The 21,180-nt window shown below is 53.2% G+C and overlaps 10 protein-coding genes across 10 annotated transcripts; 3 read left to right on the top strand and 7 right to left on the bottom strand.

The window, feature by feature from the left end:
- Nucleotides 1–2: 2 nt before the first annotated feature.
- BDV17DRAFT_278783 (uncharacterized protein) lies at nucleotides 3–2,564 on the bottom strand (the record flags this gene model as incomplete). Its single annotated transcript, XM_073759594.1, has 4 exons — nucleotides 3–920; nucleotides 1,019–1,114; nucleotides 1,571–2,307; nucleotides 2,360–2,564. 4 exons carry the CDS (start codon nucleotides 2,562–2,564, stop codon nucleotides 3–5), a joined length of 1,956 nt encoding a protein of 651 aa, XP_073621522.1.
- Nucleotides 2,565–2,582: 18 nt separating this feature from the next.
- Nucleotides 2,583–5,728, bottom strand: sey1 (dynamin-like GTPase SEY1). The gene is made up of 4 exons (XM_073754076.1): nucleotides 5,509–5,728; nucleotides 4,969–5,406; nucleotides 3,172–4,916; nucleotides 2,583–3,123 (listed from the first exon to the last, which is right to left on the bottom strand). Exons 1-4 carry the CDS (start codon nucleotides 5,607–5,609, stop codon nucleotides 2,831–2,833), a joined length of 2,577 nt encoding a protein of 858 aa, XP_073621521.1. The 5' UTR covers nucleotides 5,610–5,728; the 3' UTR covers nucleotides 2,583–2,830.
- Nucleotides 5,729–6,179: 451 nt separating this feature from the next.
- Nucleotides 6,180–8,067, bottom strand: BDV17DRAFT_249936 (translation elongation factor Tu). Its single transcript, XM_073756277.1, has 5 exons — nucleotides 7,838–8,067; nucleotides 7,753–7,781; nucleotides 7,426–7,688; nucleotides 6,689–7,365; nucleotides 6,180–6,630 (listed from the first exon to the last, which is right to left on the bottom strand). Exons 1-5 carry the CDS (start codon nucleotides 8,001–8,003, stop codon nucleotides 6,440–6,442), a joined length of 1,326 nt encoding a protein of 441 aa, XP_073621520.1. The 5' UTR covers nucleotides 8,004–8,067; the 3' UTR covers nucleotides 6,180–6,439.
- Nucleotides 8,068–8,232: 165 nt separating this feature from the next.
- On the bottom strand, nucleotides 8,233–9,225 carry BDV17DRAFT_249934 (putative translation initiation factor IF3). Its single transcript, XM_073756276.1, has one exon. It carries the CDS (start codon nucleotides 9,117–9,119, stop codon nucleotides 8,427–8,429), a length of 693 nt encoding a protein of 230 aa, XP_073621519.1. The 5' UTR covers nucleotides 9,120–9,225; the 3' UTR covers nucleotides 8,233–8,426.
- A 444-nt stretch (nucleotides 9,226–9,669) lies between these two features.
- Nucleotides 9,670–11,307, top strand: BDV17DRAFT_278780 (guanosine diphosphatase; the record flags this gene model as incomplete). The annotated part of the gene is made up of 3 exons (XM_073759593.1): nucleotides 9,670–9,784; nucleotides 9,835–11,197; nucleotides 11,250–11,307. The coding sequence occupies 3 exons, from the start codon at nucleotides 9,670–9,672 to the stop codon at nucleotides 11,305–11,307; spliced, it is 1,536 nt and encodes a 511-aa protein (XP_073621518.1).
- Nucleotides 11,288–12,773, bottom strand: BDV17DRAFT_12548 (NOPCHAP1/New4 family protein). The gene is made up of 2 exons (XM_073754071.1): nucleotides 12,021–12,773; nucleotides 11,288–11,939 (listed from the first exon to the last, which is right to left on the bottom strand). The coding sequence occupies exons 1-2, from the start codon at nucleotides 12,567–12,569 to the stop codon at nucleotides 11,763–11,765; spliced, it is 726 nt and encodes a 241-aa protein (XP_073621517.1). The 5' UTR covers nucleotides 12,570–12,773; the 3' UTR covers nucleotides 11,288–11,762.
- A 279-nt stretch (nucleotides 12,774–13,052) lies between these two features.
- Nucleotides 13,053–14,471, top strand: BDV17DRAFT_12527 (eukaryotic translation initiation factor 4E). The gene is made up of 2 exons (XM_073754066.1): nucleotides 13,053–13,194; nucleotides 13,268–14,471. The coding sequence occupies exon 2, from the start codon at nucleotides 13,457–13,459 to the stop codon at nucleotides 14,261–14,263; it is 807 nt and encodes a 268-aa protein (XP_073621516.1). The 5' UTR covers nucleotides 13,053–13,194; nucleotides 13,268–13,456; the 3' UTR covers nucleotides 14,264–14,471.
- A 1-nt stretch (nucleotide 14,472) lies between these two features.
- BDV17DRAFT_12545 (BOD1/SHG1 domain-containing protein) lies at nucleotides 14,473–16,992 on the bottom strand. Its single transcript, XM_073754070.1, has 2 exons — nucleotides 16,733–16,992; nucleotides 14,473–16,683 (listed from the first exon to the last, which is right to left on the bottom strand). Exons 1-2 carry the CDS (start codon nucleotides 16,946–16,948, stop codon nucleotides 14,506–14,508), a joined length of 2,394 nt encoding a protein of 797 aa, XP_073621515.1. The 5' UTR covers nucleotides 16,949–16,992; the 3' UTR covers nucleotides 14,473–14,505.
- Nucleotides 16,993–17,075: 83 nt separating this feature from the next.
- Nucleotides 17,076–18,077, top strand: BDV17DRAFT_249925 (putative NADH-ubiquinone oxidoreductase 14 kDa subunit). The gene is made up of 2 exons (XM_073756275.1): nucleotides 17,076–17,345; nucleotides 17,479–18,077. Exons 1-2 carry the CDS (start codon nucleotides 17,312–17,314, stop codon nucleotides 17,721–17,723), a joined length of 279 nt encoding a protein of 92 aa, XP_073621514.1. The 5' UTR covers nucleotides 17,076–17,311; the 3' UTR covers nucleotides 17,724–18,077.
- Nucleotides 18,078–19,219: 1,142 nt separating this feature from the next.
- BDV17DRAFT_249924 (cation efflux family protein family) lies at nucleotides 19,220–21,077 on the bottom strand. Its single transcript, XM_073756274.1, has 2 exons — nucleotides 20,653–21,077; nucleotides 19,220–20,598 (listed from the first exon to the last, which is right to left on the bottom strand). Exons 1-2 carry the CDS (start codon nucleotides 20,941–20,943, stop codon nucleotides 19,528–19,530), a joined length of 1,362 nt encoding a protein of 453 aa, XP_073621513.1. The 5' UTR covers nucleotides 20,944–21,077; the 3' UTR covers nucleotides 19,220–19,527.
- Between the last annotated feature and the right edge of the window lie 103 nt (nucleotides 21,078–21,180).

The raw sequence follows: 21,180 nt of genomic DNA, 5'->3' as shown, positions 1-21,180 counted from the left end.
AATTATTCCTCCCACTCCCCAAACAACCTCTCATCGAACCCACAGAATCCCTCGAGCACACGCATCCCACGCGCCCTCTCCTCCTCAATCCGCTCCCAATTCCATTCATCTCCATCCCAAGAACCCACATTCCGCCTCTTCTCCGCCTCAAGCTTCCCCTCATCCGGAAGGTCACTGTTCTCGAACTTCAACACCTCCCTAACAAGCGACCCATCCACGCCACTCGCCGTCGCCGTGATGCCTGCCGGCGTACCAGTACCGGTGTTAGTACCAGTCCCCGAGTCAGAGACGTCTGCCGATTCCGATAGAACAGCTGAAACGCCCTCTGGCCGCTCCGGCAAAAACCCACTCTTCCTAAGCACCCTCTCCGGCGCAATCGTAAGCCGGTTCTTCTTGACAACGTACTTGCTAACCGCCGTCGCATAGAGCGTCCTCTTCCCGCCCTTCTTGGCCGCAGGCTTGAGAAAGAAACTCAGAATGTACATCCACTTCGCATCCCACCCGAGCACCCGCGACTCAACCTCATACTTCGTATACGGCTTAATCTCCCTCTTGAAGCTGCAGAAGACCGAGCCGAGCGCGATATACATTGCCTTTCGTGGCGGCGCAGGCTTCCCCTCCTTCCGCGCGGCTTCAGCAAACTCGGCATCGAGCTCTTTGCTCAATAACCCGACGCCCGGGCTATACAGGCGGGTTACGAGGGCGGTGCGGGAGACGTCCAGGTCGGAAAAGTAGGTGCTGTTTGACTTGTGGAGGTTGTAGTCTGTTTCTAAAAGCGGGGTTGTGCTTGTGATAGAGAAGGGGACGAAGATTGGGTGCGTGGGTTTGCCGGAGGAGGTTGTGAGGGGTTTGCCCTTGGGGAAGAATGGGTAATTGGGGCGCCAGCGGATGTTGAAGAGGAAGTGGCGGGCTAGTCGGACCTGGATTATAGTGTATTTGTTAGGGGTTGTTCTTGATTATGCTAGTTTGGGAAGGGAGGGAGACGAAGGCAAGGCAGGTGAAGGTCACTTGTACTTACGTGCCAGATAAACGGGAGGTTCTTGAGATTGAGGATTGCGAGGAGGAGCGCCAGGGTGCGCCATGAGACCAGGGCTGAGAGAACCGCACGCGCGTTCTCGATTGTGAGTTTTGACGCCATTGTGTCCAGAATCATGAGGAAAGAAGGGAAAGGAAAGAAAAGGAAAAGGAAAAAAGAAAGTAAGGAAGTTTGAGCTGTCGCACAAGAAATGAAGGATGCGGGCTATTCGGTTGACAGCCGCTGCTGACAGGCTCGGGGTTTCAGGCGGAGCGGGGAGTCGCCGTAGACAAGAATGTGATATGTACAGAAGAAAGGAGCGGAGATTTAAAGACAAGACGAAGGAATCCAGCAATGCGAATAGACCGTGTTGACGTTGAGCATAGTGTAAGAAAGGAAGAAACTCATTGGGATTGCGATTTGCGAGCCGAGGCTGTGTCTTATCACGTGAAGACGCTTATCGCATCATGAAGTATAAAAGCATTCTCCCTAATATATCTCCAAGTATACGAAGAAAACTCAAAAGATAGCCATCGTATTTGGCGGACTTGACACTCCCCTCTTGCAATTCAACGGGCTACTTGAAACAAAGAACGTCCAGCGCCCATGCCCCTTGCACATCTCCGCCAACCCATCAAGGTCAAACATCTCCCCAATGGGCACACCCCACCCAGCCAACATATGATGATGGAGATCAAACTCCGGATTGATAGGCGGGAACACCTCAAAGCTAACCGCATCCGACGCAACTGCCGCAAAGTGGTTGTCCCAGAAGAACCGCAGCACGCGCTCGCTCTGCTCGATCCCCGCGTGCTTCGGGGTTGCCTGCTGGCTGTAGGCTTGTTTCTGGCTGTCGTCCATACCGGCCCATGTCTGCGGCAGCCCAACGCGCAGGAAGAAGATGTCGCCGCGCTGGAAGGTGATATTGCAGTCTCGCGCGATCTCGAAGACTGTGTCGAGTGTGACTTCTTGCTGCGAGAGGGCATTGATAGGGATTCCCTCCTTCTCAGCCCACGAGACGAAGTCGATTAGCACGCCGCGGCCGGCAATACCTTTTTTTGCCCAGTGCCCGATGCCAATACGGTCATTCTCAGGGTCCTGGATCTCCTCTCCTGTTGTCCCGCCGTAGAAGAGCCGGCGGTTGGGGTCTTCGGCTGTCGGCGCGGGACCGTTATGGTGGCGGAGCCCGTCCCATTGAGATGATTGCTGTGGATTGAAGTGATACTCGTCGTCGAAGGCCACGCCTTCCATGACCCATTTCACCTTGTGCTCGAATGGCTTGCGGTTGAAGCCTGGCATCCTGGTTAGCTGGGGCTTCATTGATACCGGCTGTGGATAGCTTACCCGGCGGATTCAAGTTTTCGATGCCCCATTGTAGACAAACACGCTCGCCCGTTTGGATTTGTGTCTTTGCTGCGTTAGCGACGATTTCTGGGGTCAATATGCGCAGCATGCCCAGGCCCTCGTCGGCCGAACCTGGTGGAGCGGGCCAGTACTGGCGCTTGTTGGGAAGGTCATCGAACTTCTCAGGTAGGGCGAAAGTAGCCATGATGGGTGTGTTGTTGGATGAAGTGCGGGGAGTCCTGCTATTAGAGAAGATGTCGTTGCACTGCCTAGCTATGATACGTCAGCGGGGAAGTTTGCCAAAGCTCCCAGGAGAGGAGACGCCCACGTATCCATCGGCAGGTGGGGAAGATGAAGTCGGAGCAAGTCCGCCACAGAGCGTAGTCGATCGAACCAAGGCTAATGCAGTAATATGTATATTGCGCAGTAGTGTAGAGGAATGCTAATTACGTAGAGTTACACATCAAAGCTTTATAGGTCGTCCAGATCGTCCCCTGTTGAAGACTTGCCCTGTTTGTTGAGTCGGGACATCTCGTGCTCTTCGCCGGCTTTTGAAGATCCACCGCTGGACATGGCAATCGCCTGCCGTCCGGTGTCCGAAGACTCGAGGAACTCGCGCAGCCGGCGTTTGCCCTCGACCATCGCCTGGTTGGATGCAGCTTCCGTCATCTTCATGATTGGACCCCAGAGGTTGAGCTGATAGGTTACGTACGCGCCGACAGCGCACACGAAGAGTAGGAAGAAGTAGGCCGGATTGCGGAGGACTGTCATCGATTAGCAATGCAAAAGGAGGTCCGTGTGAAGAAACTTACCAGCAATGATTTCGTTCCAGCCGAGAGCGAGGAGAATACCGTAGAAATATAGCGGAACCTGGGTCATGCCTCCAATTGCACTCCGCTTGGCTTCCACGTACACCCCATCCGCTGCCTTTTTGAACCGTACTGTGAGCTCCTGGCGCTTTGCGTCGCTGACAATGGTCATCTCTTCCTCTAGACTCTTGCCTTCTTCCTCGTCCACACCTCCGATAGGGGCCAGATCTTCCTCGTCCGCGGGAGTTGCCGAGCTAGGTGTGTGACCAACCCAGCGGTCTAACGGTGGTGGAGCTGAGGTTTCAGCTAGTCGGAACTTGGAGAGCAAAGGAATAAGAGTCAGAGTTGACTCGCGAGCCTTTGTGTAGATGCCCTCAATATCGTCCGTCGGCCGCCAGATTCTTGGGACACCTTCTTCATCATAGCGGAACTTATCTTCGAAGTTCTCGCGCAGCTTCAGCAGCAAGTTTCCTTCAATCATTTCCTCTTCGATCTTGGCCCGTAGAACACCCCAGGACTTCCTTCGCAGCCTCCATAAACCGACATCCACTTCTTCTAGACTAGCATCAAAGCTACTAGCGCGGTCTGTGAACCTCCTCTCAGCGTCAAGGACAGTCTCGACAAAAACGTTCCACACACGATCCCAAAACTTCTTCTCTGACGGCTTCTCGCCGGATTCAGGTGCACCACCACCGGCACGTCCAGAGCCAAGAGCGTTGAACTCCAAGCCAACAGACTCGCCCAGGCGAGATTGAACCCAGCGCTCGACGCGGGTTGCCAGTCGTCTCATCTCATCTCTCCTCAGCCGACCACTGACCTCCGCAAGCTCCTTCTCGTACAGCGCCAACTCTTGGCTGTAATCACTCCAAGGTGTACCCTCCACCACCGTCGTACGAGCGACTTCTTCGTATTTCTCCAGGGCTTTCTTGACCTCGTCGTTCACAATTTCGGCAAAGTCATAGCCAGTGCCACGTTTTTGTCCCGCCTTGACGGCCGCAGTAACAGCTTCGCTGAACTCGTTGATACCGGACTTGTGAGCGGCGTTGAGTTGGCCCTGAAGAAGAGCCTTCAAGCGAGTATCGACTTTGTTTTCAAGCTCTGCTCGCTTTCGCTGGTAGACACCTTTGTGATATCGGCTTGCTTCGGTCTCGAAATTCTTTGTTGCCTTCACACGTGCTGATCGCATGACAGCGCCCAAACCCCCAAGCACTTCGGGTTCTCCAAGACGGGAAGCCTGAGACTGCTTGTCCTCAAAAGGAACAATGGCTTCGTCAAAGGCAATCATGACCTCCCTCAGAATCTCATCGCACCTGAATTGTGCAAGCAACTCCTGTTGAGTCGGCAGGTCCAAATCTTTGTTGTTGACGATCTGATCCCAGATACCTTCCGCATATACTGAGAAACCGTCTGCGGGGATGCGGCGGTGATACTCCGGCAGGAAAACACCACCCTCTGAGAACTCGCCGTTCCGCGCGTCAAGTGCCGCATCTCTGTGCCCTTCGTGGAATCGGAGGCTGAGCTTCTTTGTTTCTTCGACGAATTTCTCAGGTTGGTAGCTCTTATGGGGCAGTCCGTAGAACTGAAAATCGAAATAGTCATGCACGCTCGAGCGCTCCAAACCTGATGGCTTGGAAATCGAATCCCATAGGCGGTTCATGTCTTCCATCAGTGTCTTCTGCAGAGCCCTAAGCGGCGTCGTACCAACAAAATCACGGATGACGAAGAACAGGAGCGAACGGTGGGTGGTGCTAGAACAGGTCAGCGTCTGCGCAGGTGAAAGCTACAGAACATGTGCCATACTTCTTATCCTTCAGGAACAATTGTAGGTTGACTTCAAACACTGTTTTGAGCAAGCCCATATTGGCACCTTGGTACAGACCGACCTGGTGCTCCCAAATGTTGACAATCAGAACTTCACTGGTTGCAAGCGCAAAGAGAGCGCTCTTGCGCTCAAAGTCCTGGTCTTCTCCGCGCTCGCGGCCATCGGTACCCTCCACATCCATCACAAGGATATTATCGGCCATTGACTTGCCGTCCCCGTTCTTATTCTTGGACAGCCAGATACCCTTGGTGGTCTGTCGCCGTTCTGCTTCGGCCATGACCGAGAAGTGGGTGCCGAAGAGATGATTAAGGAGAGTCGACTTTCCGGTTGATTGAGAGCCGAAGACCGAGATGAGATGGTAGTTGAAACCGGCATGGGCGACATTTTCGAAGCCCAGGTACTTGGTCAAGTTCGTACTATAGCACTGCCGTTAGCTCCCATCGCCGCACAAGAACAGATGCCGTCCGACGTCACATGCATTGAACCTGTCTGCACGATAGAGGGGACAGGAAACGTACTTGTATTCCTTGTTCTCGTCTATTACTTGGACGCCGTGTTCATATGTTGTCGTATCACTGCCGTCGCTGCCAATGGGGGCGAAATGGCCGTTGGTCGCCATGGTGAGATGGAGAGGGAACGCCGTTGGGATTACCCAAGGTCACAAAAGCGTCGTCGCTGAAATCAGATTATGCCGTTCCAGAATCTAAGGAGGCCCAGAAAGCGAAAGGAATAGCGGAAGTGGCTCCTGAACGAGTATATTGAATCGTGGTGTTAAGGAGGCACGGGGGGTGAACAATAAAAATGCAGGAGATCCGATGCAAGGAGACGGAGACTGGTGTGCTATGAAGTAATAAAGGGTCACTGGAGGTGAGAATCACAAGACAGTGGCAGCCACACAGAAACGGAGGTCCAGGATCGCGTGGTGCGCCCGAGGTTGATTGGAAGGTCAGGTTGGTCGCTTGTAGTTGTGGGTGATCTCCCCAGCCTCCGAGCAGTCCAGCCTGTGCTTTGTGCAGGTGGCAGGAGGGACGGCGTCATCGCTGCCTGAGTTTCAAGGCCACAATACTTAGCACGGCCCTGTCTGGACTCTAGACTCTGGACTCTGGGGTACTCCGTGATACTAGTAGAGACGACCTTGTTGGAGTAATAATAATGTATCCATGGTTAGTGGTGTATGTCTCAATTACTAGAAATATCAATTTAAGTCAGATGTTTAAGGTGAGGCTCACTGATCATCCAATTCATCTTCAAACATGCCTATAACATCAGGAGAGGAGAAGCCTAATAAAAGATTCTACATAATTAAGGAGATACAAATACATGAATATAACTCTGAACGCCGGAGCGGCCCCCTTCCCGATGTGATGTTCCAAATCCTTCGCGGTTCCTTGCTCTGCAAGTCGTGAACACCGAGAAATCCAGCATGCTTTTTCATTTCGTACAGGGAATTTATTTCTTCTCCTCAATCACACGGGTGATCAAACCAGTGGCAACGGTACGGCCACCCTCACGGATGTTGAAGCGCTGTCCAGCCTCCGCAGCGACGGGGTTGTTGAGGGTGAGGATCATCTCGACGTTGTCACCGGGCATGACACGGCGGCTCTGGTCGCCATCAGGGAAAGTGAGATCGCAAGCCTCGTCTAGACAATTTGTTAGGAGCGCAGTTCTTGGAACAATGAAACAGTTCTTGGGACTTACCAGCAGTGCGAATGAAAGCCTGGGGGCGGTAGTTGACACCAAAACCGTTCTTGCGGCCACCCTCAGCCTCGGTCAGGACGTACATGGAGACCATGAACTTGTTGTTGGCCTTGATAGAGGCAGGCTTGGCAATGACCATACCACGCTTCACCTGTTCACGGCGGATACCACGGAGAAGGAGACCGGAGTTGTCACCGGCACGGGACTCGTCACAGGATTTCTTGAAGGTCTCGATATCAGTGACCTTGGTCTTGATGACTTCTTCGCCACCGTGGATCTCAACCTCGCTGTCCTTCTTGAGCGTACCACGCTCGACACGGCCAGAGGCGACGGTACCACGACCAGCGATGGAGAAGACTTCCTCAATGGACATCAGGAAGGGCTTGTCCAAGTCACGCTGGGGAGTAGGGATCCAGGTGTCAACGGCCTCAAGCAGGGCATCAATCCGCTCAGTACCAATGTCGGGGCGCTTGCCCTCGAGGGCGCAAAGGGCAGAACCGAAGATGATAGGGGTCTCCTCGCCCTCGAAACCGTAGGAGCTGAGAAGCTCACGCATCTCAAGCTCGACAAGTTCCAACATCTCAGGGTCCTCGATGGCATCGACCTTGTTGACGAAGACAACAATCTTCTGGACACCGACCTGACGGGCGAGCAGCAAGTGCTCACGGGTCTGAGGCCTATTTCACAATCATTGTTAGTTGTCGTCCTGCAATGTCACTGCCTGCGTGTTGACGTACATTTGACCATCGGAAGCGGCGACGACAATAATAGCACCGTCCATGTTGGCAGCACCAGTAATCATGTTCTTAATGTAATCGGCGTGACCGGGACAGTCGACGTGGGCGTAGTGCCTGTTCTCGGTGGCGTATTCGATGTGGGCAGTAGAGATGGTGATACCACGCTTGCGCTCCTCAGGAGCCTTGTCAATGGCACCATATTCGAGGAAGGTAGCAAGACCCTTGGAGGCCTGGTACTTGGTGATGGCAGCGGTCAATGTGGTCTAAGAAAACGTGGGTTAGAGGACTTTTAGAGAATATGGCATGAGAATGAGATTCCGAGTTTACCTTTCCGTGATCGACGTGACCAATGGTACCTTTTGATTGACAGTTAGCCGGGGGCACAATCAAGCAAGCAATACAGCCAGCTTACCAATGTTAACGTGAGGCTTGGTGCGCTCGAAGGCAGTGGCCATCGCGCGGACGCTGGCCCGGTCCTTGGAGAGCGCATACTGCACGGGGTTGACGCCGCGAGGACGCAGGAGAGACGTTCGGGTCGTACGGAAAAGAAGGTTGGCGGTTCTGGAAAGGCCCGACATGATGACTGCTCCGCGAAAAAAAGACAAACTAGACAAGAGAGCAAGGAAACGCGATGGATTGAAGGGACAACACCTGACGACAGGTTGAGCTACAACAAGCCCGAAAATTTTAGGAGAGGCGCTTAGTCATCGATGGGCCAATCAGCATTGGGGAATTGCGGATGTTCCTGGGGTCCCGGCCGAAACTGGCCTATACAAGGTACGGCGGCAGGACAGCCATGGCAGAGTTATTTTGCTCTTTCCTCTCTAAATCAATAGAGTTGATGTTTAATTTGATTATATACGCTTATTCTGGCCAATTTTGACTAGATTGCGCGAGATGCGCGAATTGCAGCCGAGCCGCTGAATCGAACTATCTATAATACAATGTTTCTGTACTCCGGTAATGTACATATGATACAACTGATCCTCATGATATGCCCATCATGAGTCCTTCTTCTTGACAGTATACATGAGCCGCTTCCCAGGCTCCCCCTCCACGGGGGAGATCTGTGCAGCACCGGCATCTTTGACAGCCTGCAGTACCTTCTCCATTAAACTATTCACCATTTCTGGTGTCGGTGTTTGCCTGTGCTTTCTCCTCAGTAGGATGACCTCGACTTTGCGGCCCTTATCCAGGAACTTTGCCATTTGACCTAAACGATGAGAAAGGTCGTGATCATCAATGGCCCAATTCAGCTCGATTTGCTTGACCGCCTGATTGGCAGCACGGGCGGCTTTGACGGCTTTGGCGAGCTCGCGCGTGCGCTTGTAGTGTTCACTGCGGTTTATGATCTTGCAAACAGGGTCTTGACCGGGTTGAGCGGGAGAGACTTGGAGTATGTAATGTGTTCGCCGGTCGATAGAGCGGAGGACAGCATTGAGTCGCGAAGGCGGATTGAGTTTGTTATCCTCATTGACGATTTGAATGAAGTCGGACCGGATATCTTCATCTCTGAGTTCTTCTATATCTGGGGGCGGAGCGTCGGCCTTGTTGTAACGGAACCGAAGCTGCAATGGAGATTGTACAGGACAAAATTGGAGAAACTGAGGGCGCGGTAGTGCTTGGGTCCGGGGTACGACAAACGTCTGACGAAGAGCTTGTGCCGTCGAGATGAGACCGCGAATGTGCTTCATCGTGGCGGAGGGGCAGTATCAATAGGGACTAAGGGGATCCAAAAGCGAAAATAATGCGTTAGGCAACAGTTGGAGAGCTCGAGACACGGCTTGCAATGAGGTTTTTGTGTTGGACGCATGCGGCATGTGGTTGGAGGATTGCGGGCAACAGCCACAGTCCAGATTCGACGCCACAGCGGATCTGACCCTTTTCCCATTCCACCGTTTGACCCTGAAAGTCTTGGGGACCTGGACGACTTTCCGGACACTCTCCATCTCGTGCTGTTCCCCATCCGAGCCCTCGTTGGAATTACTCGGAGAACCGCTCTATGAGTTCGTTGTTTTTCCATATCTAACCTTTCTCTCTTTTTACTGCTCGGGCGCGACTCGGGACCTTGTCCTGGGACGTGGCTGGAACTCTTTCCGTTCTTTTCCTGCGCGCATGTCGACTGGAGTTGACGGTCTACCTCCAGGCCCAAGAGCTAGCAGACGCTCTATCTCGCGGGTTACCGATTCCGCCGACTCTTCTTTTGGGCTACCGACCGCATTTGTGGACAAACGGCCATCCATCATGACTCAAAGTCAGCGGTCCCGTTACATCAAGACGGGTGCCATCGTCGGCGCCATCTTGCTCATGCTCTTCTGGCTCGCCCCGTCCAGGAGTACAGTTTCTAGCTTTGGACCTGGTGTGTTGCACGCAATTCATCCACTTATGATTGTTTCTAACTCTAGCTAGGTTCTCAACCCGCCGCTGGTGGCACTCCTCTTACGGTGAAATGCACAAAGCCTCACGATCCCTCCAAGCCTCTTATTCAATACGCTATGATGATAGATGCCGGTAGCCAAGGTTCTCGTATTCACGTCTACAAGTTCAACAACTGCGGACCCACTCCCGAGCTTGAGCATGAAGAGTTCGAGCAAACTGAGAAGAAACAGGGTGGTTCGGGACTCAGCTCATACAGAGAAGACTCCGAGGGCGCCGCTAAGAGCTTGGACCCCCTCATGGCTGTCGCAATGAGAACCGTTCCCGACGAATACAAGTCGTGCTCTCCGATCGCCGTCAAGGCTACTGCTGGATTGCGTATGCTTGGCCCTGATCTCAGCCAGAAGATCCTCGAAGCCGTGAGAACTCGACTAGAGACTGTCTATCCTTTCCCTGTTGTCTCGCGCGAAAAGGGTGGTGTTGAGATCATGGACGGCAAGGACGAGGGTGTTTACGCTTGGATTACTACAAACTACCTTCTCGGAAAGATTGGTGGACCGGATGAGACCCCTACCGCTGCGGTCTTCGACCTTGGTGGAGGATCCACTCAGATTGTCTTCCAGCCCACCTTCGAAAAGAGCCCGTCCGGCGGTATGCCCGAGCATTTGGCCGAGGGCGACCACAAGTATGAACTCCAATTCGGTGGACGTCACTTTGAGCTCTACCAACATTCCCACCTTGGATACGGTCTCATGGCCGCACGTGATACAGTGCACAAGGCTATTGTTGAGGCCAAGTTAGCGGCAAGCCCCCCTGATGACCGTTCCTGGCTCAAGCAGCCTATTTCCAACCCCTGTATCGGACCTGGGATGGAACGCGAAGTGGAACTCAAGTACCAGGATGAGCAGGCTAACCACCCTCTTGCCCCCGGCGTTACGGTCAAGATGGTTGGCCCCAAGGAGGGAGCTCCTTCAACAGCTGCTCAGTGTCGCGGCCTGACGGAGAAGATCCTCAACAAGGACGCCGCCTGCGCGCTTGCCCCGTGCTCATTTAACGGTATTCACCAGCCATCTCTCGAAAAGACCTTTGCCAAGGAAGATATTTACATCTTCTCTTACTTCTACGAGCGTACCCAGCCCCTGGGCATGCCTGATTCATTCACATTAGACGAGATGCACGATCTCACAAAGACCGTCTGCGCCGGAGAATCTGCCTGGAATGTCTTTGAGGGCATCCCAGACGCTCTCAAGGAACTGCGTGACCGACCTGAGTGGTGTCTGGACCTCAATTTTCAGCTCGGCCTCCTCCACACAGGCTACGACATGCCCCTGTCGCGCGAAGTCAGAATCGCAAAGAAGATCAAGGGCAACGAACTTGGATGGTGTCTCGGCGCCAGGTAAGCACCCTCCTTTCTTTTCATCTAACACTTCGATACTAACGGATCCTAGTCTGCCCCTCCTAAGCCAGGAATCAGGCTGGACGTGCCGAGTCAAGGAGATTTCTTAGACGACGGAGACGGAGACGAAACGCCGAAACGACCTGTGCTATATCTTTTAATTATCCTTCATCTTCAATGGGTGCACAAATTCCTTTCCTTTCTCTTCTGCATGCTAACAGGCTAGACCGTTGGTATTGTGTTTTCAGCTCGATTTTACTTGATATGGCCTGGTCTTATTACTGTATGCTACTGGCGAGTTGGTTAAGTGGACATGAATATAGATTGTTATCATTTAGCAATGTTTTTGCCATTGTCCATCCCGCAGTTACGGCTTGGTATCACGTCAAACGATTGGAATCCAAATCTATACCCATCAATTGCCAGTGGACGCCGAATAATCAATCCAAAAGAAACCCATTCCCCAAACTTTTTACACCCAATTCGAGTATATACCTTAAGACGCCATGTATCCGTATATGCATCCAAAGCAACCGTTTCAACTCTTGGGAAATCAAACCTAGTTTTACTCCCCGAGGTCCTGGATCGACGGCTTTTGCTTTTCCGACGAACCAGTCTTCTCTTTCCCCATCAACTGATCCATCAGATTTGTGTCCCCAATCGGGCTTTGACCTTGAGTCTCGCTGGCACGAGAGCCCTCTTCACCAGGCCTCTTCTCTTCCAGGACGCCGAGTCCTAGATTCTGGAGACGGCTGTTAGCACCCATCCATACTCCCATGCTCACATCGTATCCCAACATGCAGACATATAGAGACAAACATACCATCTCAATATACCGCCCCCCCTTGCCCTCACCCCCATCCTCATCTTCATCGACCTCATTATCAAGCCTCAACTCCCTCCCCCGTCCCGCCTCAATCTCCCTCTGTAAATCTTCATTGGCAGATTTCATCTGCGGCAGAAAAGCAGACAGTTTACTCAGTAGGCTTGGTTCCGGGTTTAGACGGCGGATGTTTGGTTTGCGGAGGGCGGGGAGGGAGGGGATTCCCTCGTCTTTGTTCTTGTTTAGGGTATCGGGTGCTCTTTCGCTGCACGCATCGTCATCTTCATCTTCGTCTTCGGAGGAGGAGGATAGTGAGGAGCCGGAGGAGGATGTATAATCGTCTTCGTCCTCATCAACCTCGGCGGCGCTGCGGTTGGGGTTGGGGTCGCGGCCGTTTACCGCTGCTGAAGCCGATGTTTCGCGCCGGGCATTGTTCGTCACAATGTGCTGGGTCGGATTGGGATTGGGAGTACCGGCGCGCGACCGGTCCGGTAGGCTTATTGGGTTTGAGGGCGAATGAGAGTCGTCTGGCGCATTGTTATTGTCCATTTTCCGCGCTGCCAACAAAGAACCGAGACTCGAGAGAAAGCTCGAGCTGCTGTCTTGTCGGGATCGAAGCGGGTGAAGGATGTGCGCGAAACAAGTGGGGGTGCGGGTGGGTTGTTGGCGCTGGCGTTGGCGTTGGGCCGGTCGCAGTGTGATGAGATGATCATTCAGGTCCGAGTGCAGCTGCAGGTCCGGGGGTCATTGGTGCTTGGTATCTGCGGGCGTTTGCTGAAGAATGAAGTCCTTGTTTGAGAGTCAGTCATTGGGTGTGGGCGGTTCTATTCTCGGCCTTCCAGAGATCAATCACTTCCCAATTTCCCCATCCACTCCAAGTTCCAGCATGATTACACCTGGAGAGAAGTGGCAGTGTCGAGATCTCCCCTGATTGGGGTATAAAGTACTGGAGCTGGAGACTGGAGCATATGAGCTTGACACCGTCCAACCTTGTCATCCAAATGTGATGTTCTTTACTCTCTTGCCCCGTCCGCTGGGCACCATCCCACCCCCTCTACCATATGAGCACCTGTCATCTTTGTCTCCAGTCGCTCTTCCATCGCTTGTCTTTTTATATATGACACGAGACTATATTAGTCCCGTCTGTAGATGATATCAACTAAGTTGATTCAAGGTGCATACTATGCTATTTACAGCGTGGCCGTTGTTGCCTATACTTCCTTCCGACTATAACTAACTCCCTTTAGGCGGATTACGACGAACCTTCCCTTGTCTCCAAGGGCAAAACCGAAACAAAACCCGAATTGATATGAAAGCGCCTGCCTGAGAGCATATACATATCTCAACCAGCCCCATCACTCGCTACCTGTCAAGCGCAACAACAAACAGACCGTACCAAACGAAAGGGATCAACCAGCATATCCAAACCGACCACCATGGAACCCCCAGAACTGCGCATCCAACATGCCTCCCCAACAGACTCCCAGCCAGACACCAATACCAAAGACCCCAAAGACACCAAAGAAATAACGACAGACAAGTCCCCCGCAACACGACGAACCCTTCACCAGAACATCCTCGGCAAGCTCCGCCCGCTCCCGCTCCAGTACCACTGGACATTCTGGTATGATAAGCACGCCGATAATACAAATACCAACATAAATCCCACCAGCAATACCAATGCCAATGCCGAGAGTACAGCTAGCAGCGGCGGAGCCGGAGCAACAGCCTACAATGACCGCCTCTACATCCTCTACGAAGACGTGAGCGACATAGCCACCTTCTACCGCGTGTACAACAACTACCCCTGGGAAAAGATGCCCCAAGGAGACACAGTACACATATTCCGCAAAGGCGTCAAGCCCATCTGGGAAGACCCCGAAAATCGAGCCGGCGGATGCTGGCGATTCCGCATCCCCAAGCGCAAAGCGCAAGCCTTCTTCCACGAGATCGCGATATTGGCGATCTCAAGCGAGTTCCAGGCCGCGCTGGAGAAAGAGCATGATCATGTCCTGGGCGTGTCGACAAGTGTCAGGTTTAATACGCATTTGATTAGCGTGTGGAATAAGTTGGGGGGGAATGAAAGGAGTGTGAAGCTGCTCGAGGAGACGATCTTGAATAGGTTGAGTCCCGGGTTGAGGCCTGTGGATCCGGGGCCGAATTCGTATTTTTATAAGAGGCATGATGCGAATGAGGGGTTTCGGGAGGCCGTTGAGAGGGTGGGGAGGAAGGAGGGGGAGTGAGGAGTGTTTGTTGTCTGTCGGCTGTTTGCGAGTGCTGTTTGTCTGCTTGCTTGTTTGTTGGGTGTCACCTTTGCTATATCTCTCACTGGCAAAATCTGTGATGAGGGTACAAACTATATACACACTATATGTTTTAGAGGGGATAGAGAAACAATCGAGTATGACCATGATCATAGTTCGTTAATATTATACACTATTAATCGTACAGGATTGCGAGTCGACACCCCAGGAGATGATATACCTCACTCCCTAACCGACGCCTTCTCGTCTGCATCGCCAGGCCGCCAGCTTTGCGCCTTCTGGGTTGAACCCTGATCACGAGGCCTGTCTCGATCTCGATCTCGTTCTGCCCCGCCAGGCATATATCGGTCTATCTCGATGAAGCCACGAGGCCGGTCGTCAGCCCGCTCGGGGGACCGCACGCGCCGACGAGGAGAGCGGCTTCGATTACTGGTAGTTGGAACGTAGCGGTCGATGTCGAGGGTATCTGGGGTGCGCCGTCGAGAGCGGGAGCGACGGCGTGGTGAGGTAGAGGTCTTTCGCTCTCTGTCTCTGTCCCTATCTCTTCCACGGTCTCGATCTCTGTCGCGCTCGCGATCTTTGTCTCTTTCCGCAGGACGTTCCCGCTCTCGCTCGCGACTCCTATCCCTATCTTGATCCCTTTCTGACGGCCTGTCTTTTTCTCTTCGATCTCGATCCCTATCGCGGTCCCTGTCTCGTTCGCGGTTCCTTTCGCGTTCTCTGTCACGCTCCCGGCCCCTCGAACGGTCCCTCTCCCTAGTGCGATCCCTATCTTTCTCCCGCTCGCGATCTCTTTCCCGTTCCCTTGACATATCTCTGTCGTCTCTTTCTCGTCCCCTATCACGATCCCGGTCCTTGTGTGCGGAGCGCGGGCGTGAAGGTGAGCGGGAAAAGTGGCTATATCGTCGACGATAAATGTCATGCTCTCTGGGCTTATACTCGCGACTGCAGTCCCGGCTTCGATCTCGAGGACGATCATACTCCCTATCCCGATCATCCCGGCCGCGGTCTCGGTCTCGATCTGTCCTCCTTACCCGATCCCTGTCCCTGTCCTTGTCCCTGTCCCTGTCCCTGTCCCTGTCCCTATCCCGGTCTGCTCGATCACGATCCCTATCCCTTTCTCGATCTCGGTCTCTGCCAGCGTCACGCTCCCGGTCTCTGTCATGTGTCCGAGGCACAGACCGGCTCCTACTGCGACGACTGGGTCGATAGCTTACGTAGCCTTGTCGGTAATCGCGGATTGGAAGTCTGTCATCTGACTCGCGGTCTCTAGGCCGGTCCCGCGAAACGTCGGACCGGCCATCACGATCGTCAAATCGCGAGTGTCTTCTTCTTGAGCGGCTGCGGCTTCCGTCACGTCTCCAGCTTCGGTCGTCTGTATATGCTGATCCGCGCCTTCGGCTGTAGTCTGCTTCGACAGCTGGGCTGCCTGACTTGGTGGGAGTATTAGAAAACCTCGACTCCGACGCACTTTTAGGTTTAGTTGGTGGCTTGAGCCCGTTCTCAATGGCTTCGGCTTCTTCAAAATCGAACTCGGGCTTCTGTCGGGCCTTTGCTGCTAGCTCTTCGCCTTCCTTTAGCAACATCTGTAGAGCTGCTTCTTCCAAAGACTTTTCATCCACTGGCGGCGCTGGAGGTGCGGGGGGAGTAGGTTCCTTGCTCACCGGAGTCTTCTCTTTCAGACTCTCTTTAAGGTGAGGTGAGAGGCCACGCTCAGAGCGATAACCGGCAGAGCGGTCGCGGTCACGGCCACGGTAGCGATGATGGTCTCGGTCCCTGTCTCTATCACGATCCCTTTCCAGATCTCTGTCCCTTGTACGACTGCGGTCGCGGTCACGGTCACGATATCCCCAATCCCGGTATCTGTCTCGATCTTCATGTCGCCGTCGGTCATACCTATCCTGGTATTCCTTGTCTCTTTGCTCGTCCAGAGCCCGTTGTTCGGCGCGTTTCCTAGCTCGTTCTTCATCGTCTTTTTGTCGCTGAATTTCGCGCTGTTTCCGGGCTTCTTCCTTCTTCTTTCGAGCCTCCTCTTCCTCAATTTCCCTCCGCTTGCGTTCCTCCTCTTGCCAGATCTTTTCGCGCACATCGCGTTTGGCCTTCACCAACTGAGCGTATTCTTCATCCGTCCGATTCCCAGTTGCCTCCTCGCGAGCGGCGCGCTCGTCGCCGACTTCCTGACGGCGGATCTCTCGAAGGGATTCTAATATAGCCGGGATATGGTGTGCGGCCAGCGCATCGAGCGTTTTCTCCACCGTTTTGTAGACATCGCTGCGGTCCACAGCACCTTCAATCAAAGTCGCGGCCTTGCCCTGTTCTCTCGAAAGTAGTTGAGGTTCGCGCTCTATCTCGGAGTCGGCCAGCTCGGTAAGCAACTTCGTAAACTGGACCTTGCCCTCCTAGGCGTAGTTAGTATGGAAGACTTGAATGTCAATGCGTTTCTCCTACCCCATCATGAAATTCCGACCAGACTTTCTTGCGGATGTTATCGAAGCCCCCCTTCTTTTTGAAGCTATGGAGAAGGTCGTCAATGGCTTCGTGCTGCTGCGCAGTCAAGGGCAGCTCCTCGGTCTTGAACTTCTTCCGCGACAAAGTCTCAACACCCAGCGACGGTCGCTTTACCCCATTCAACTGCGATCCCGGAGCCTCCACGGACTCATCCATGACAGAGCGTCAAAGGGCAAGACAAAAGAGTCTAAACCCTCAGCTTTGCTGAAGAGAATAAAGTCAATGCAGATCGTCAGGTTGCTCCGTCGCGAACTCCTTCGAGACCGCAGGCGCGACGGAGCCGGGAAAATAGCGTTCCGGAGCGGATTGGGAACTGCGGCCCCGTGATTCGACAGACCTCAAGACACTCAACCTCATCCCGGCCCTGCTGCTCTCTGTTCGCCGACGGAGCTCCATTCAATTGCGACGCTACCTACGAGCCGCTATCACGAAGTGACTGCCTGAATTCTCCATCGGCAGTTCCGATACCCTTTTCTCCTCCACATCCGCGCCGTCCGCGTCCGCGACCCCTCACCCGATATGGTTCACAAAGTCCTCTTCTGGAGCGGCTTCGGTACGTCCCCCGCGGCAAGACGTGTTTATATTTCCGGGTCGCCGGTCAATTGGCTTTCTAGCTTTATGGATCCTTCACAGACCGGTTATCCCGCAAAAAACTAGAGCCGCATTGGTACTGACTGTCTATCCAGGCATCGCCGTCCGACTCTGGCAACTCGGCATCGAAATGCGTCCGCTGTTCGTCAAGGAATCTCTCTGGGTCTACCCCTTCTTCGCTGGAATCGGCGGCAGCTTCGGATACTGGCTCCAGGGCATTGAACAACGGCAACTCAAGATGCTCGCACAGCAAAAATCGGCTATCCTCGAGAAGCGCCGGCGACGAGACGAGGGATTGAACAAGGTGGAAGAGGCGGGTATTCTGGCTGCGACGTCGTGAAGTGGAGGTTGTTGAACGGTTCTGCTTGTGTTTATAATCTGTCCGTTTCTTCGTCTTCGCGTGGACGGGTCTATCTCCAATATGTTTAGATGGAGATATGCCTGTACTTGTATCAAAATACAACTGGTTGAGATTCCTACGTTAACCCTTCGTTCTGACGTCCTTGATGTTCGTCTCAGCAGGCAGGCGCCGCAGTTCTGATCACAGTTAGAACAACTTGCGTTTCATCATACTTTCTGACTACGTCTATATGTTGGTTCCAGGTTGGCCAGCAACCAGTATCCTTCCAGCCAAGCCTGGTGTTACTCCTCAAGTGGCCAAAGGCCTCACCGTTATGGAATACTTACTCACATGTTTCTCTTGCCAGAGGCAGGATGAGGGCATATTCCCCTCAAGCTTGAGCCACAACCCAGATAAACAGACCGTAGTGACTAACTCACCAACCGGGACCGTAATCCGAGGCTTGCCTCCTGGACCTTTTCTTTTTAATGTTCTAATTTGTTCATTCCCTGCAAGCTAGACGCTCCCTGTATGGCGATCGAATGGCTCGGAACAGTTTGAATAACGCTGGCTCTGAATTGACTGGAAGCTTTTATTCCCTCGAATTCCGTCAACGTCAGCCCTTACGCACTGGCACTACGCATTGGGAATATCATAAAAGACACCTGCGGTATATAACACCGACATGCAACAATCGCACCTTCCGCATACATACGAAGACATCCTCGAGGACATCGACGGCCGCATGCATGGCCCCGTGGAGGATTTCTTCGACAAGGTCTTCAGTGACATACAGTATGATCATTTGCTCTCTGACTTGGGTTTTCGAAGAGGTGTCGGCGTGCGCTATGAAGTCCCAGTTGCCCCAACACCCGAAAGCCTCTTACAATGGCTTTACGATTTCCTTTCCCCAGAAACGTGACGGTGCTGAGGGGTCGTGGATCATAACTCCGGATCTTGTAGATGGGAATGCTGCAGATGGTAACAGCGACGGTGTACGTACCCTCCTTACCATAGCCTCCATGGCTAATCACCTATTCTCACCTAGGTATCCTTTGTCATTCTTATTTTCACTAATGATGATCTTTGCTTATCCAGACACTGAAAGCCATGGATATATCTTAACCACAGACAATTTAATAGCAGCAGTGGGCCCACCTAATAATAAGCATAATGGAGGTAGCCAGGGCGGCAGCCAGGCAGAGATGGAAGCTCTTCACCTTTCCTTTAGTTCTATCACCAATATCATCCTCCTTAACCTTGCCGATACACACCCTATCGGCACCTATATACCAGGATCTCAAGTCGCGACGGAAAGAGGACTAGTAGTTGTCATGGGCTTTGGCAAGAGACGCAAACAAATACAAAAGGTTATTGTAGGTCTCGTGGGTATGAAATAACATGTCTGACAAGAGATAATAGTTTAAGAAGGAAGATATTTAATGAGAAGTGGTATCATAGGTACCTAATTGATAAAGACATTGACGCTAAAGGCCCGAACCTTCTGCGAGGTGCTCAAGTACACAGATCGGTGGAGTATGAGTAGTCGAGTGATTGATCAGGAGTTGATCAGGGAGATCCTCGGATGCAGCACGCTGATGGAACTACGGGTGGAAATGCGGCTGTTTATGGCCTTAGTAGCGGTCATTTTCAGCGTTATTCCCACAGACCTCACATTCTAGTTGTAATGACTCGATCTATATCATTGGAGAATGCTGGGATATTTGTCTAGTCGAGTAATAACCAAACAGAGCTGAGCACACCGAATGTTATATCAAATCCAGACGAAAGTAAAGAAACCCACTCAAACCCTCTCAATAGCAAACTGCACCGAAATCTCCCACTTCTGCCCACCCCCTCCATACCCTCCACCAAGGCGATTTTTAATCAAACTCGAAACCCTCTCCCTCAGCCTCGCAAGATTCTCCTCGGACCCCGTAACCCTTAAATTCAAATTCGCCATACAAAGCCCGTAATGGACCTGCCAGAACCGCGCATCATCAACGGCGAACACGCACGGGTCTGCCTCGATATCCCGCACGACGTCCGAGACTCCAGGGCCAGAATAGGACATCAGCAGCATAGATCCTAGCGTCTTGACGAGTCGGAAACCGAGGAAGCACATGCAGATTGAGATTGTGCTGGAGAGGGTGACGTCGAGCCAGTTGTAGAGCTGGATTGAGACCAACGGTAATAAGAGGAGAAGAGTTGAGCAGGAGAGAGTTAGGAAGTGCGATGGGTTGCTGAGGACCGAAGGGAGGGACTCGATGTATCCAAAGCGCATGGCCTTGCCGATTCGGCCGTGATTTCGGAGCCCGATCGCCGAGATTAGTGTTGATGAGATAGCGAGGAGGGCAGTGAAGTCGACGCTCCCTGGTGAGACGCGCTCATGCGGGTGGTCGTGGTGAGGCTCGTGGCCTGATGACTCGAGGAAGTGCTGCAGGTTATGGGAGATGAGGTCCATTCCCATGAAGAGGAGCAGGACGCACATTGCGAATCCGGCTAGTACCTCGGCGCGCTCGAGGCCGAATGGGTGTCGGATGCTTGAGCGCTTCCAGACTTCGAAGTTGCCGAGGACGTCTACTGCTACGCAGAGGAGGGCCCCAAGCGAGTCGAAGAGGATCAGGTGGGATAAGGCAGTCATGGCTAGTGATCCGTGGGCGCTCCAGAGCGTGTAGGCGGCGACGAACATGTGGCATACGCTCCACCAGAATCGCCGCTTCTGATCAACGGACATGCTCGCCCGGCACTCTTTTAGCGTTGGTATAGGTAGTGAATTGGGTAGCGCTAATGGGGCTCTTGGGGGCGGTTCGAGGAAGATTTGATGCGAGATACTACTATGTTTGTATTTGTGTCCGCGCCGTTGGCCGATGTTCTAACAAATAATTAATACGAGCTCGAGACAGAGTATATTTGAGAAAGCGCTTACAGATTTCACGACCGGGCTCTTGGCCATGGTCGTAGTCTGAAAGTTGAACGGCGAGGCATTGTCGCTGGGGCTATTCTGCTGTGAAGCATCCAGGCCAAAGGAAGCCCTTGTAGGACTCAACCGGTTGGTGTCTGCATCGGATGGGGATCGTGGCGGGAAAGTGAAGTTTTCGACCAAGGGCGATAGAGTATCGCGATTGACAGGCTGGGATGGGAGGACCGCGCTGCGAGGCTCGTCGGGGGGTGGAGTGGGAGTCCGCGGCGGTATGGGGAGTGGCATGTTCGATGCCATTGCGCCAGCGCAAGGCAAAAATTGAGTGCTCTGCTAGCTTGAAGGAACTGCACAATGCCCGGGCGAGTCGCTGGGAGTGACAATGACAGCTTCGAGTGTTGTGGGAGCGCAAGGTCCTTGGAGTTTGAGACAAGTTCGAACTGGTCAGTGTCAGGAGGCGCGGCGCGGAGGCGGGGAGATATTGCGGCCTCAGGAACAAGGTACCAAGGCCGCAGATTTACTCCGAGGGAGGCCGAC

This window comes from Aspergillus undulatus (genome assembly GCF_047715775.1).
Source record: "Aspergillus undulatus strain CBS 261.88 unplaced genomic scaffold BDV17scaffold_1, whole genome shotgun sequence".
Lineage (NCBI taxonomy): Eukaryota > Fungi > Ascomycota > Eurotiomycetes > Eurotiales > Aspergillaceae > Aspergillus > Aspergillus undulatus.
Note: the sequence above shows the minus strand (reverse complement) of the source record. Positions and strands in the feature narration are given on the sequence as shown.

Bases quoted from the DNA above. Each gene is read 5' to 3' on its own strand.
- sey1 (XM_073754076.1), bottom strand. From the start codon at position 5,609: ATGGCGACCAACGGCCATTTCGCCCCCATTGGCAGCGACGGCAGTGAT. The intron at 4,917-4,968 runs GTATGGCACATG...GACCTGTTCTAG, and splicing joins TTGTTCCTGAAGGATAAGAA to CACCACCCACCGTTCGCTCC. The intron at 3,124-3,171 runs GTAAGTTTCTTC...AATCGATGACAG, and splicing joins CTGGAACGAAATCATTGCTG to TCCTCCGCAATCCGGCCTAC.
- BDV17DRAFT_249936 (XM_073756277.1), bottom strand. From the start codon at position 8,003: ATGTCGGGCCTTTCCAGAACCGCCAACCTTCTTTTCCGTACGACCCGA. The intron at 7,782-7,837 runs GTAAGCTGGCTG...GTCAATCAAAAG, and splicing joins CAAGCCTCACGTTAACATTG to GTACCATTGGTCACGTCGAT. The intron at 7,689-7,752 runs GTAAACTCGGAA...ACGTTTTCTTAG, and splicing joins GTCACGTCGATCACGGAAAG to ACCACATTGACCGCTGCCAT.
- BDV17DRAFT_249934 (XM_073756276.1), bottom strand. From the start codon at position 9,119: ATGAAGCACATTCGCGGTCTCATCTCGACGGCACAAGCTCTTCGTCAG.
- BDV17DRAFT_12548 (XM_073754071.1), bottom strand. From the start codon at position 12,569: ATGGACAATAACAATGCGCCAGACGACTCTCATTCGCCCTCAAACCCA. The intron at 11,940-12,020 runs GTATGTTTGTCT...AGCCGTCTCCAG, and splicing joins GGGGGCGGTATATTGAGATG to AATCTAGGACTCGGCGTCCT.
- BDV17DRAFT_12527 (XM_073754066.1), top strand. From the start codon at position 13,457: ATGGAACCCCCAGAACTGCGCATCCAACATGCCTCCCCAACAGACTCC.
- BDV17DRAFT_12545 (XM_073754070.1), bottom strand. From the start codon at position 16,948: ATGGATGAGTCCGTGGAGGCTCCGGGATCGCAGTTGAATGGGGTAAAG. The intron at 16,684-16,732 runs GTAGGAGAAACG...AACTACGCCTAG, and splicing joins GGTCGGAATTTCATGATGGG to GAGGGCAAGGTCCAGTTTAC.
- BDV17DRAFT_249925 (XM_073756275.1), top strand. From the start codon at position 17,312: ATGGTTCACAAAGTCCTCTTCTGGAGCGGCTTCG. The intron at 17,346-17,478 runs GTACGTCCCCCG...CTGTCTATCCAG, and splicing joins CCTCTTCTGGAGCGGCTTCG to GCATCGCCGTCCGACTCTGG.
- BDV17DRAFT_249924 (XM_073756274.1), bottom strand. From the start codon at position 20,943: ATGGCATCGAACATGCCACTCCCCATACCGCCGCGGACTCCCACTCCA. The intron at 20,599-20,652 runs GTAAGCGCTTTC...ATTATTTGTTAG, and splicing joins AGAGCCCGGTCGTGAAATCT to AACATCGGCCAACGGCGCGG.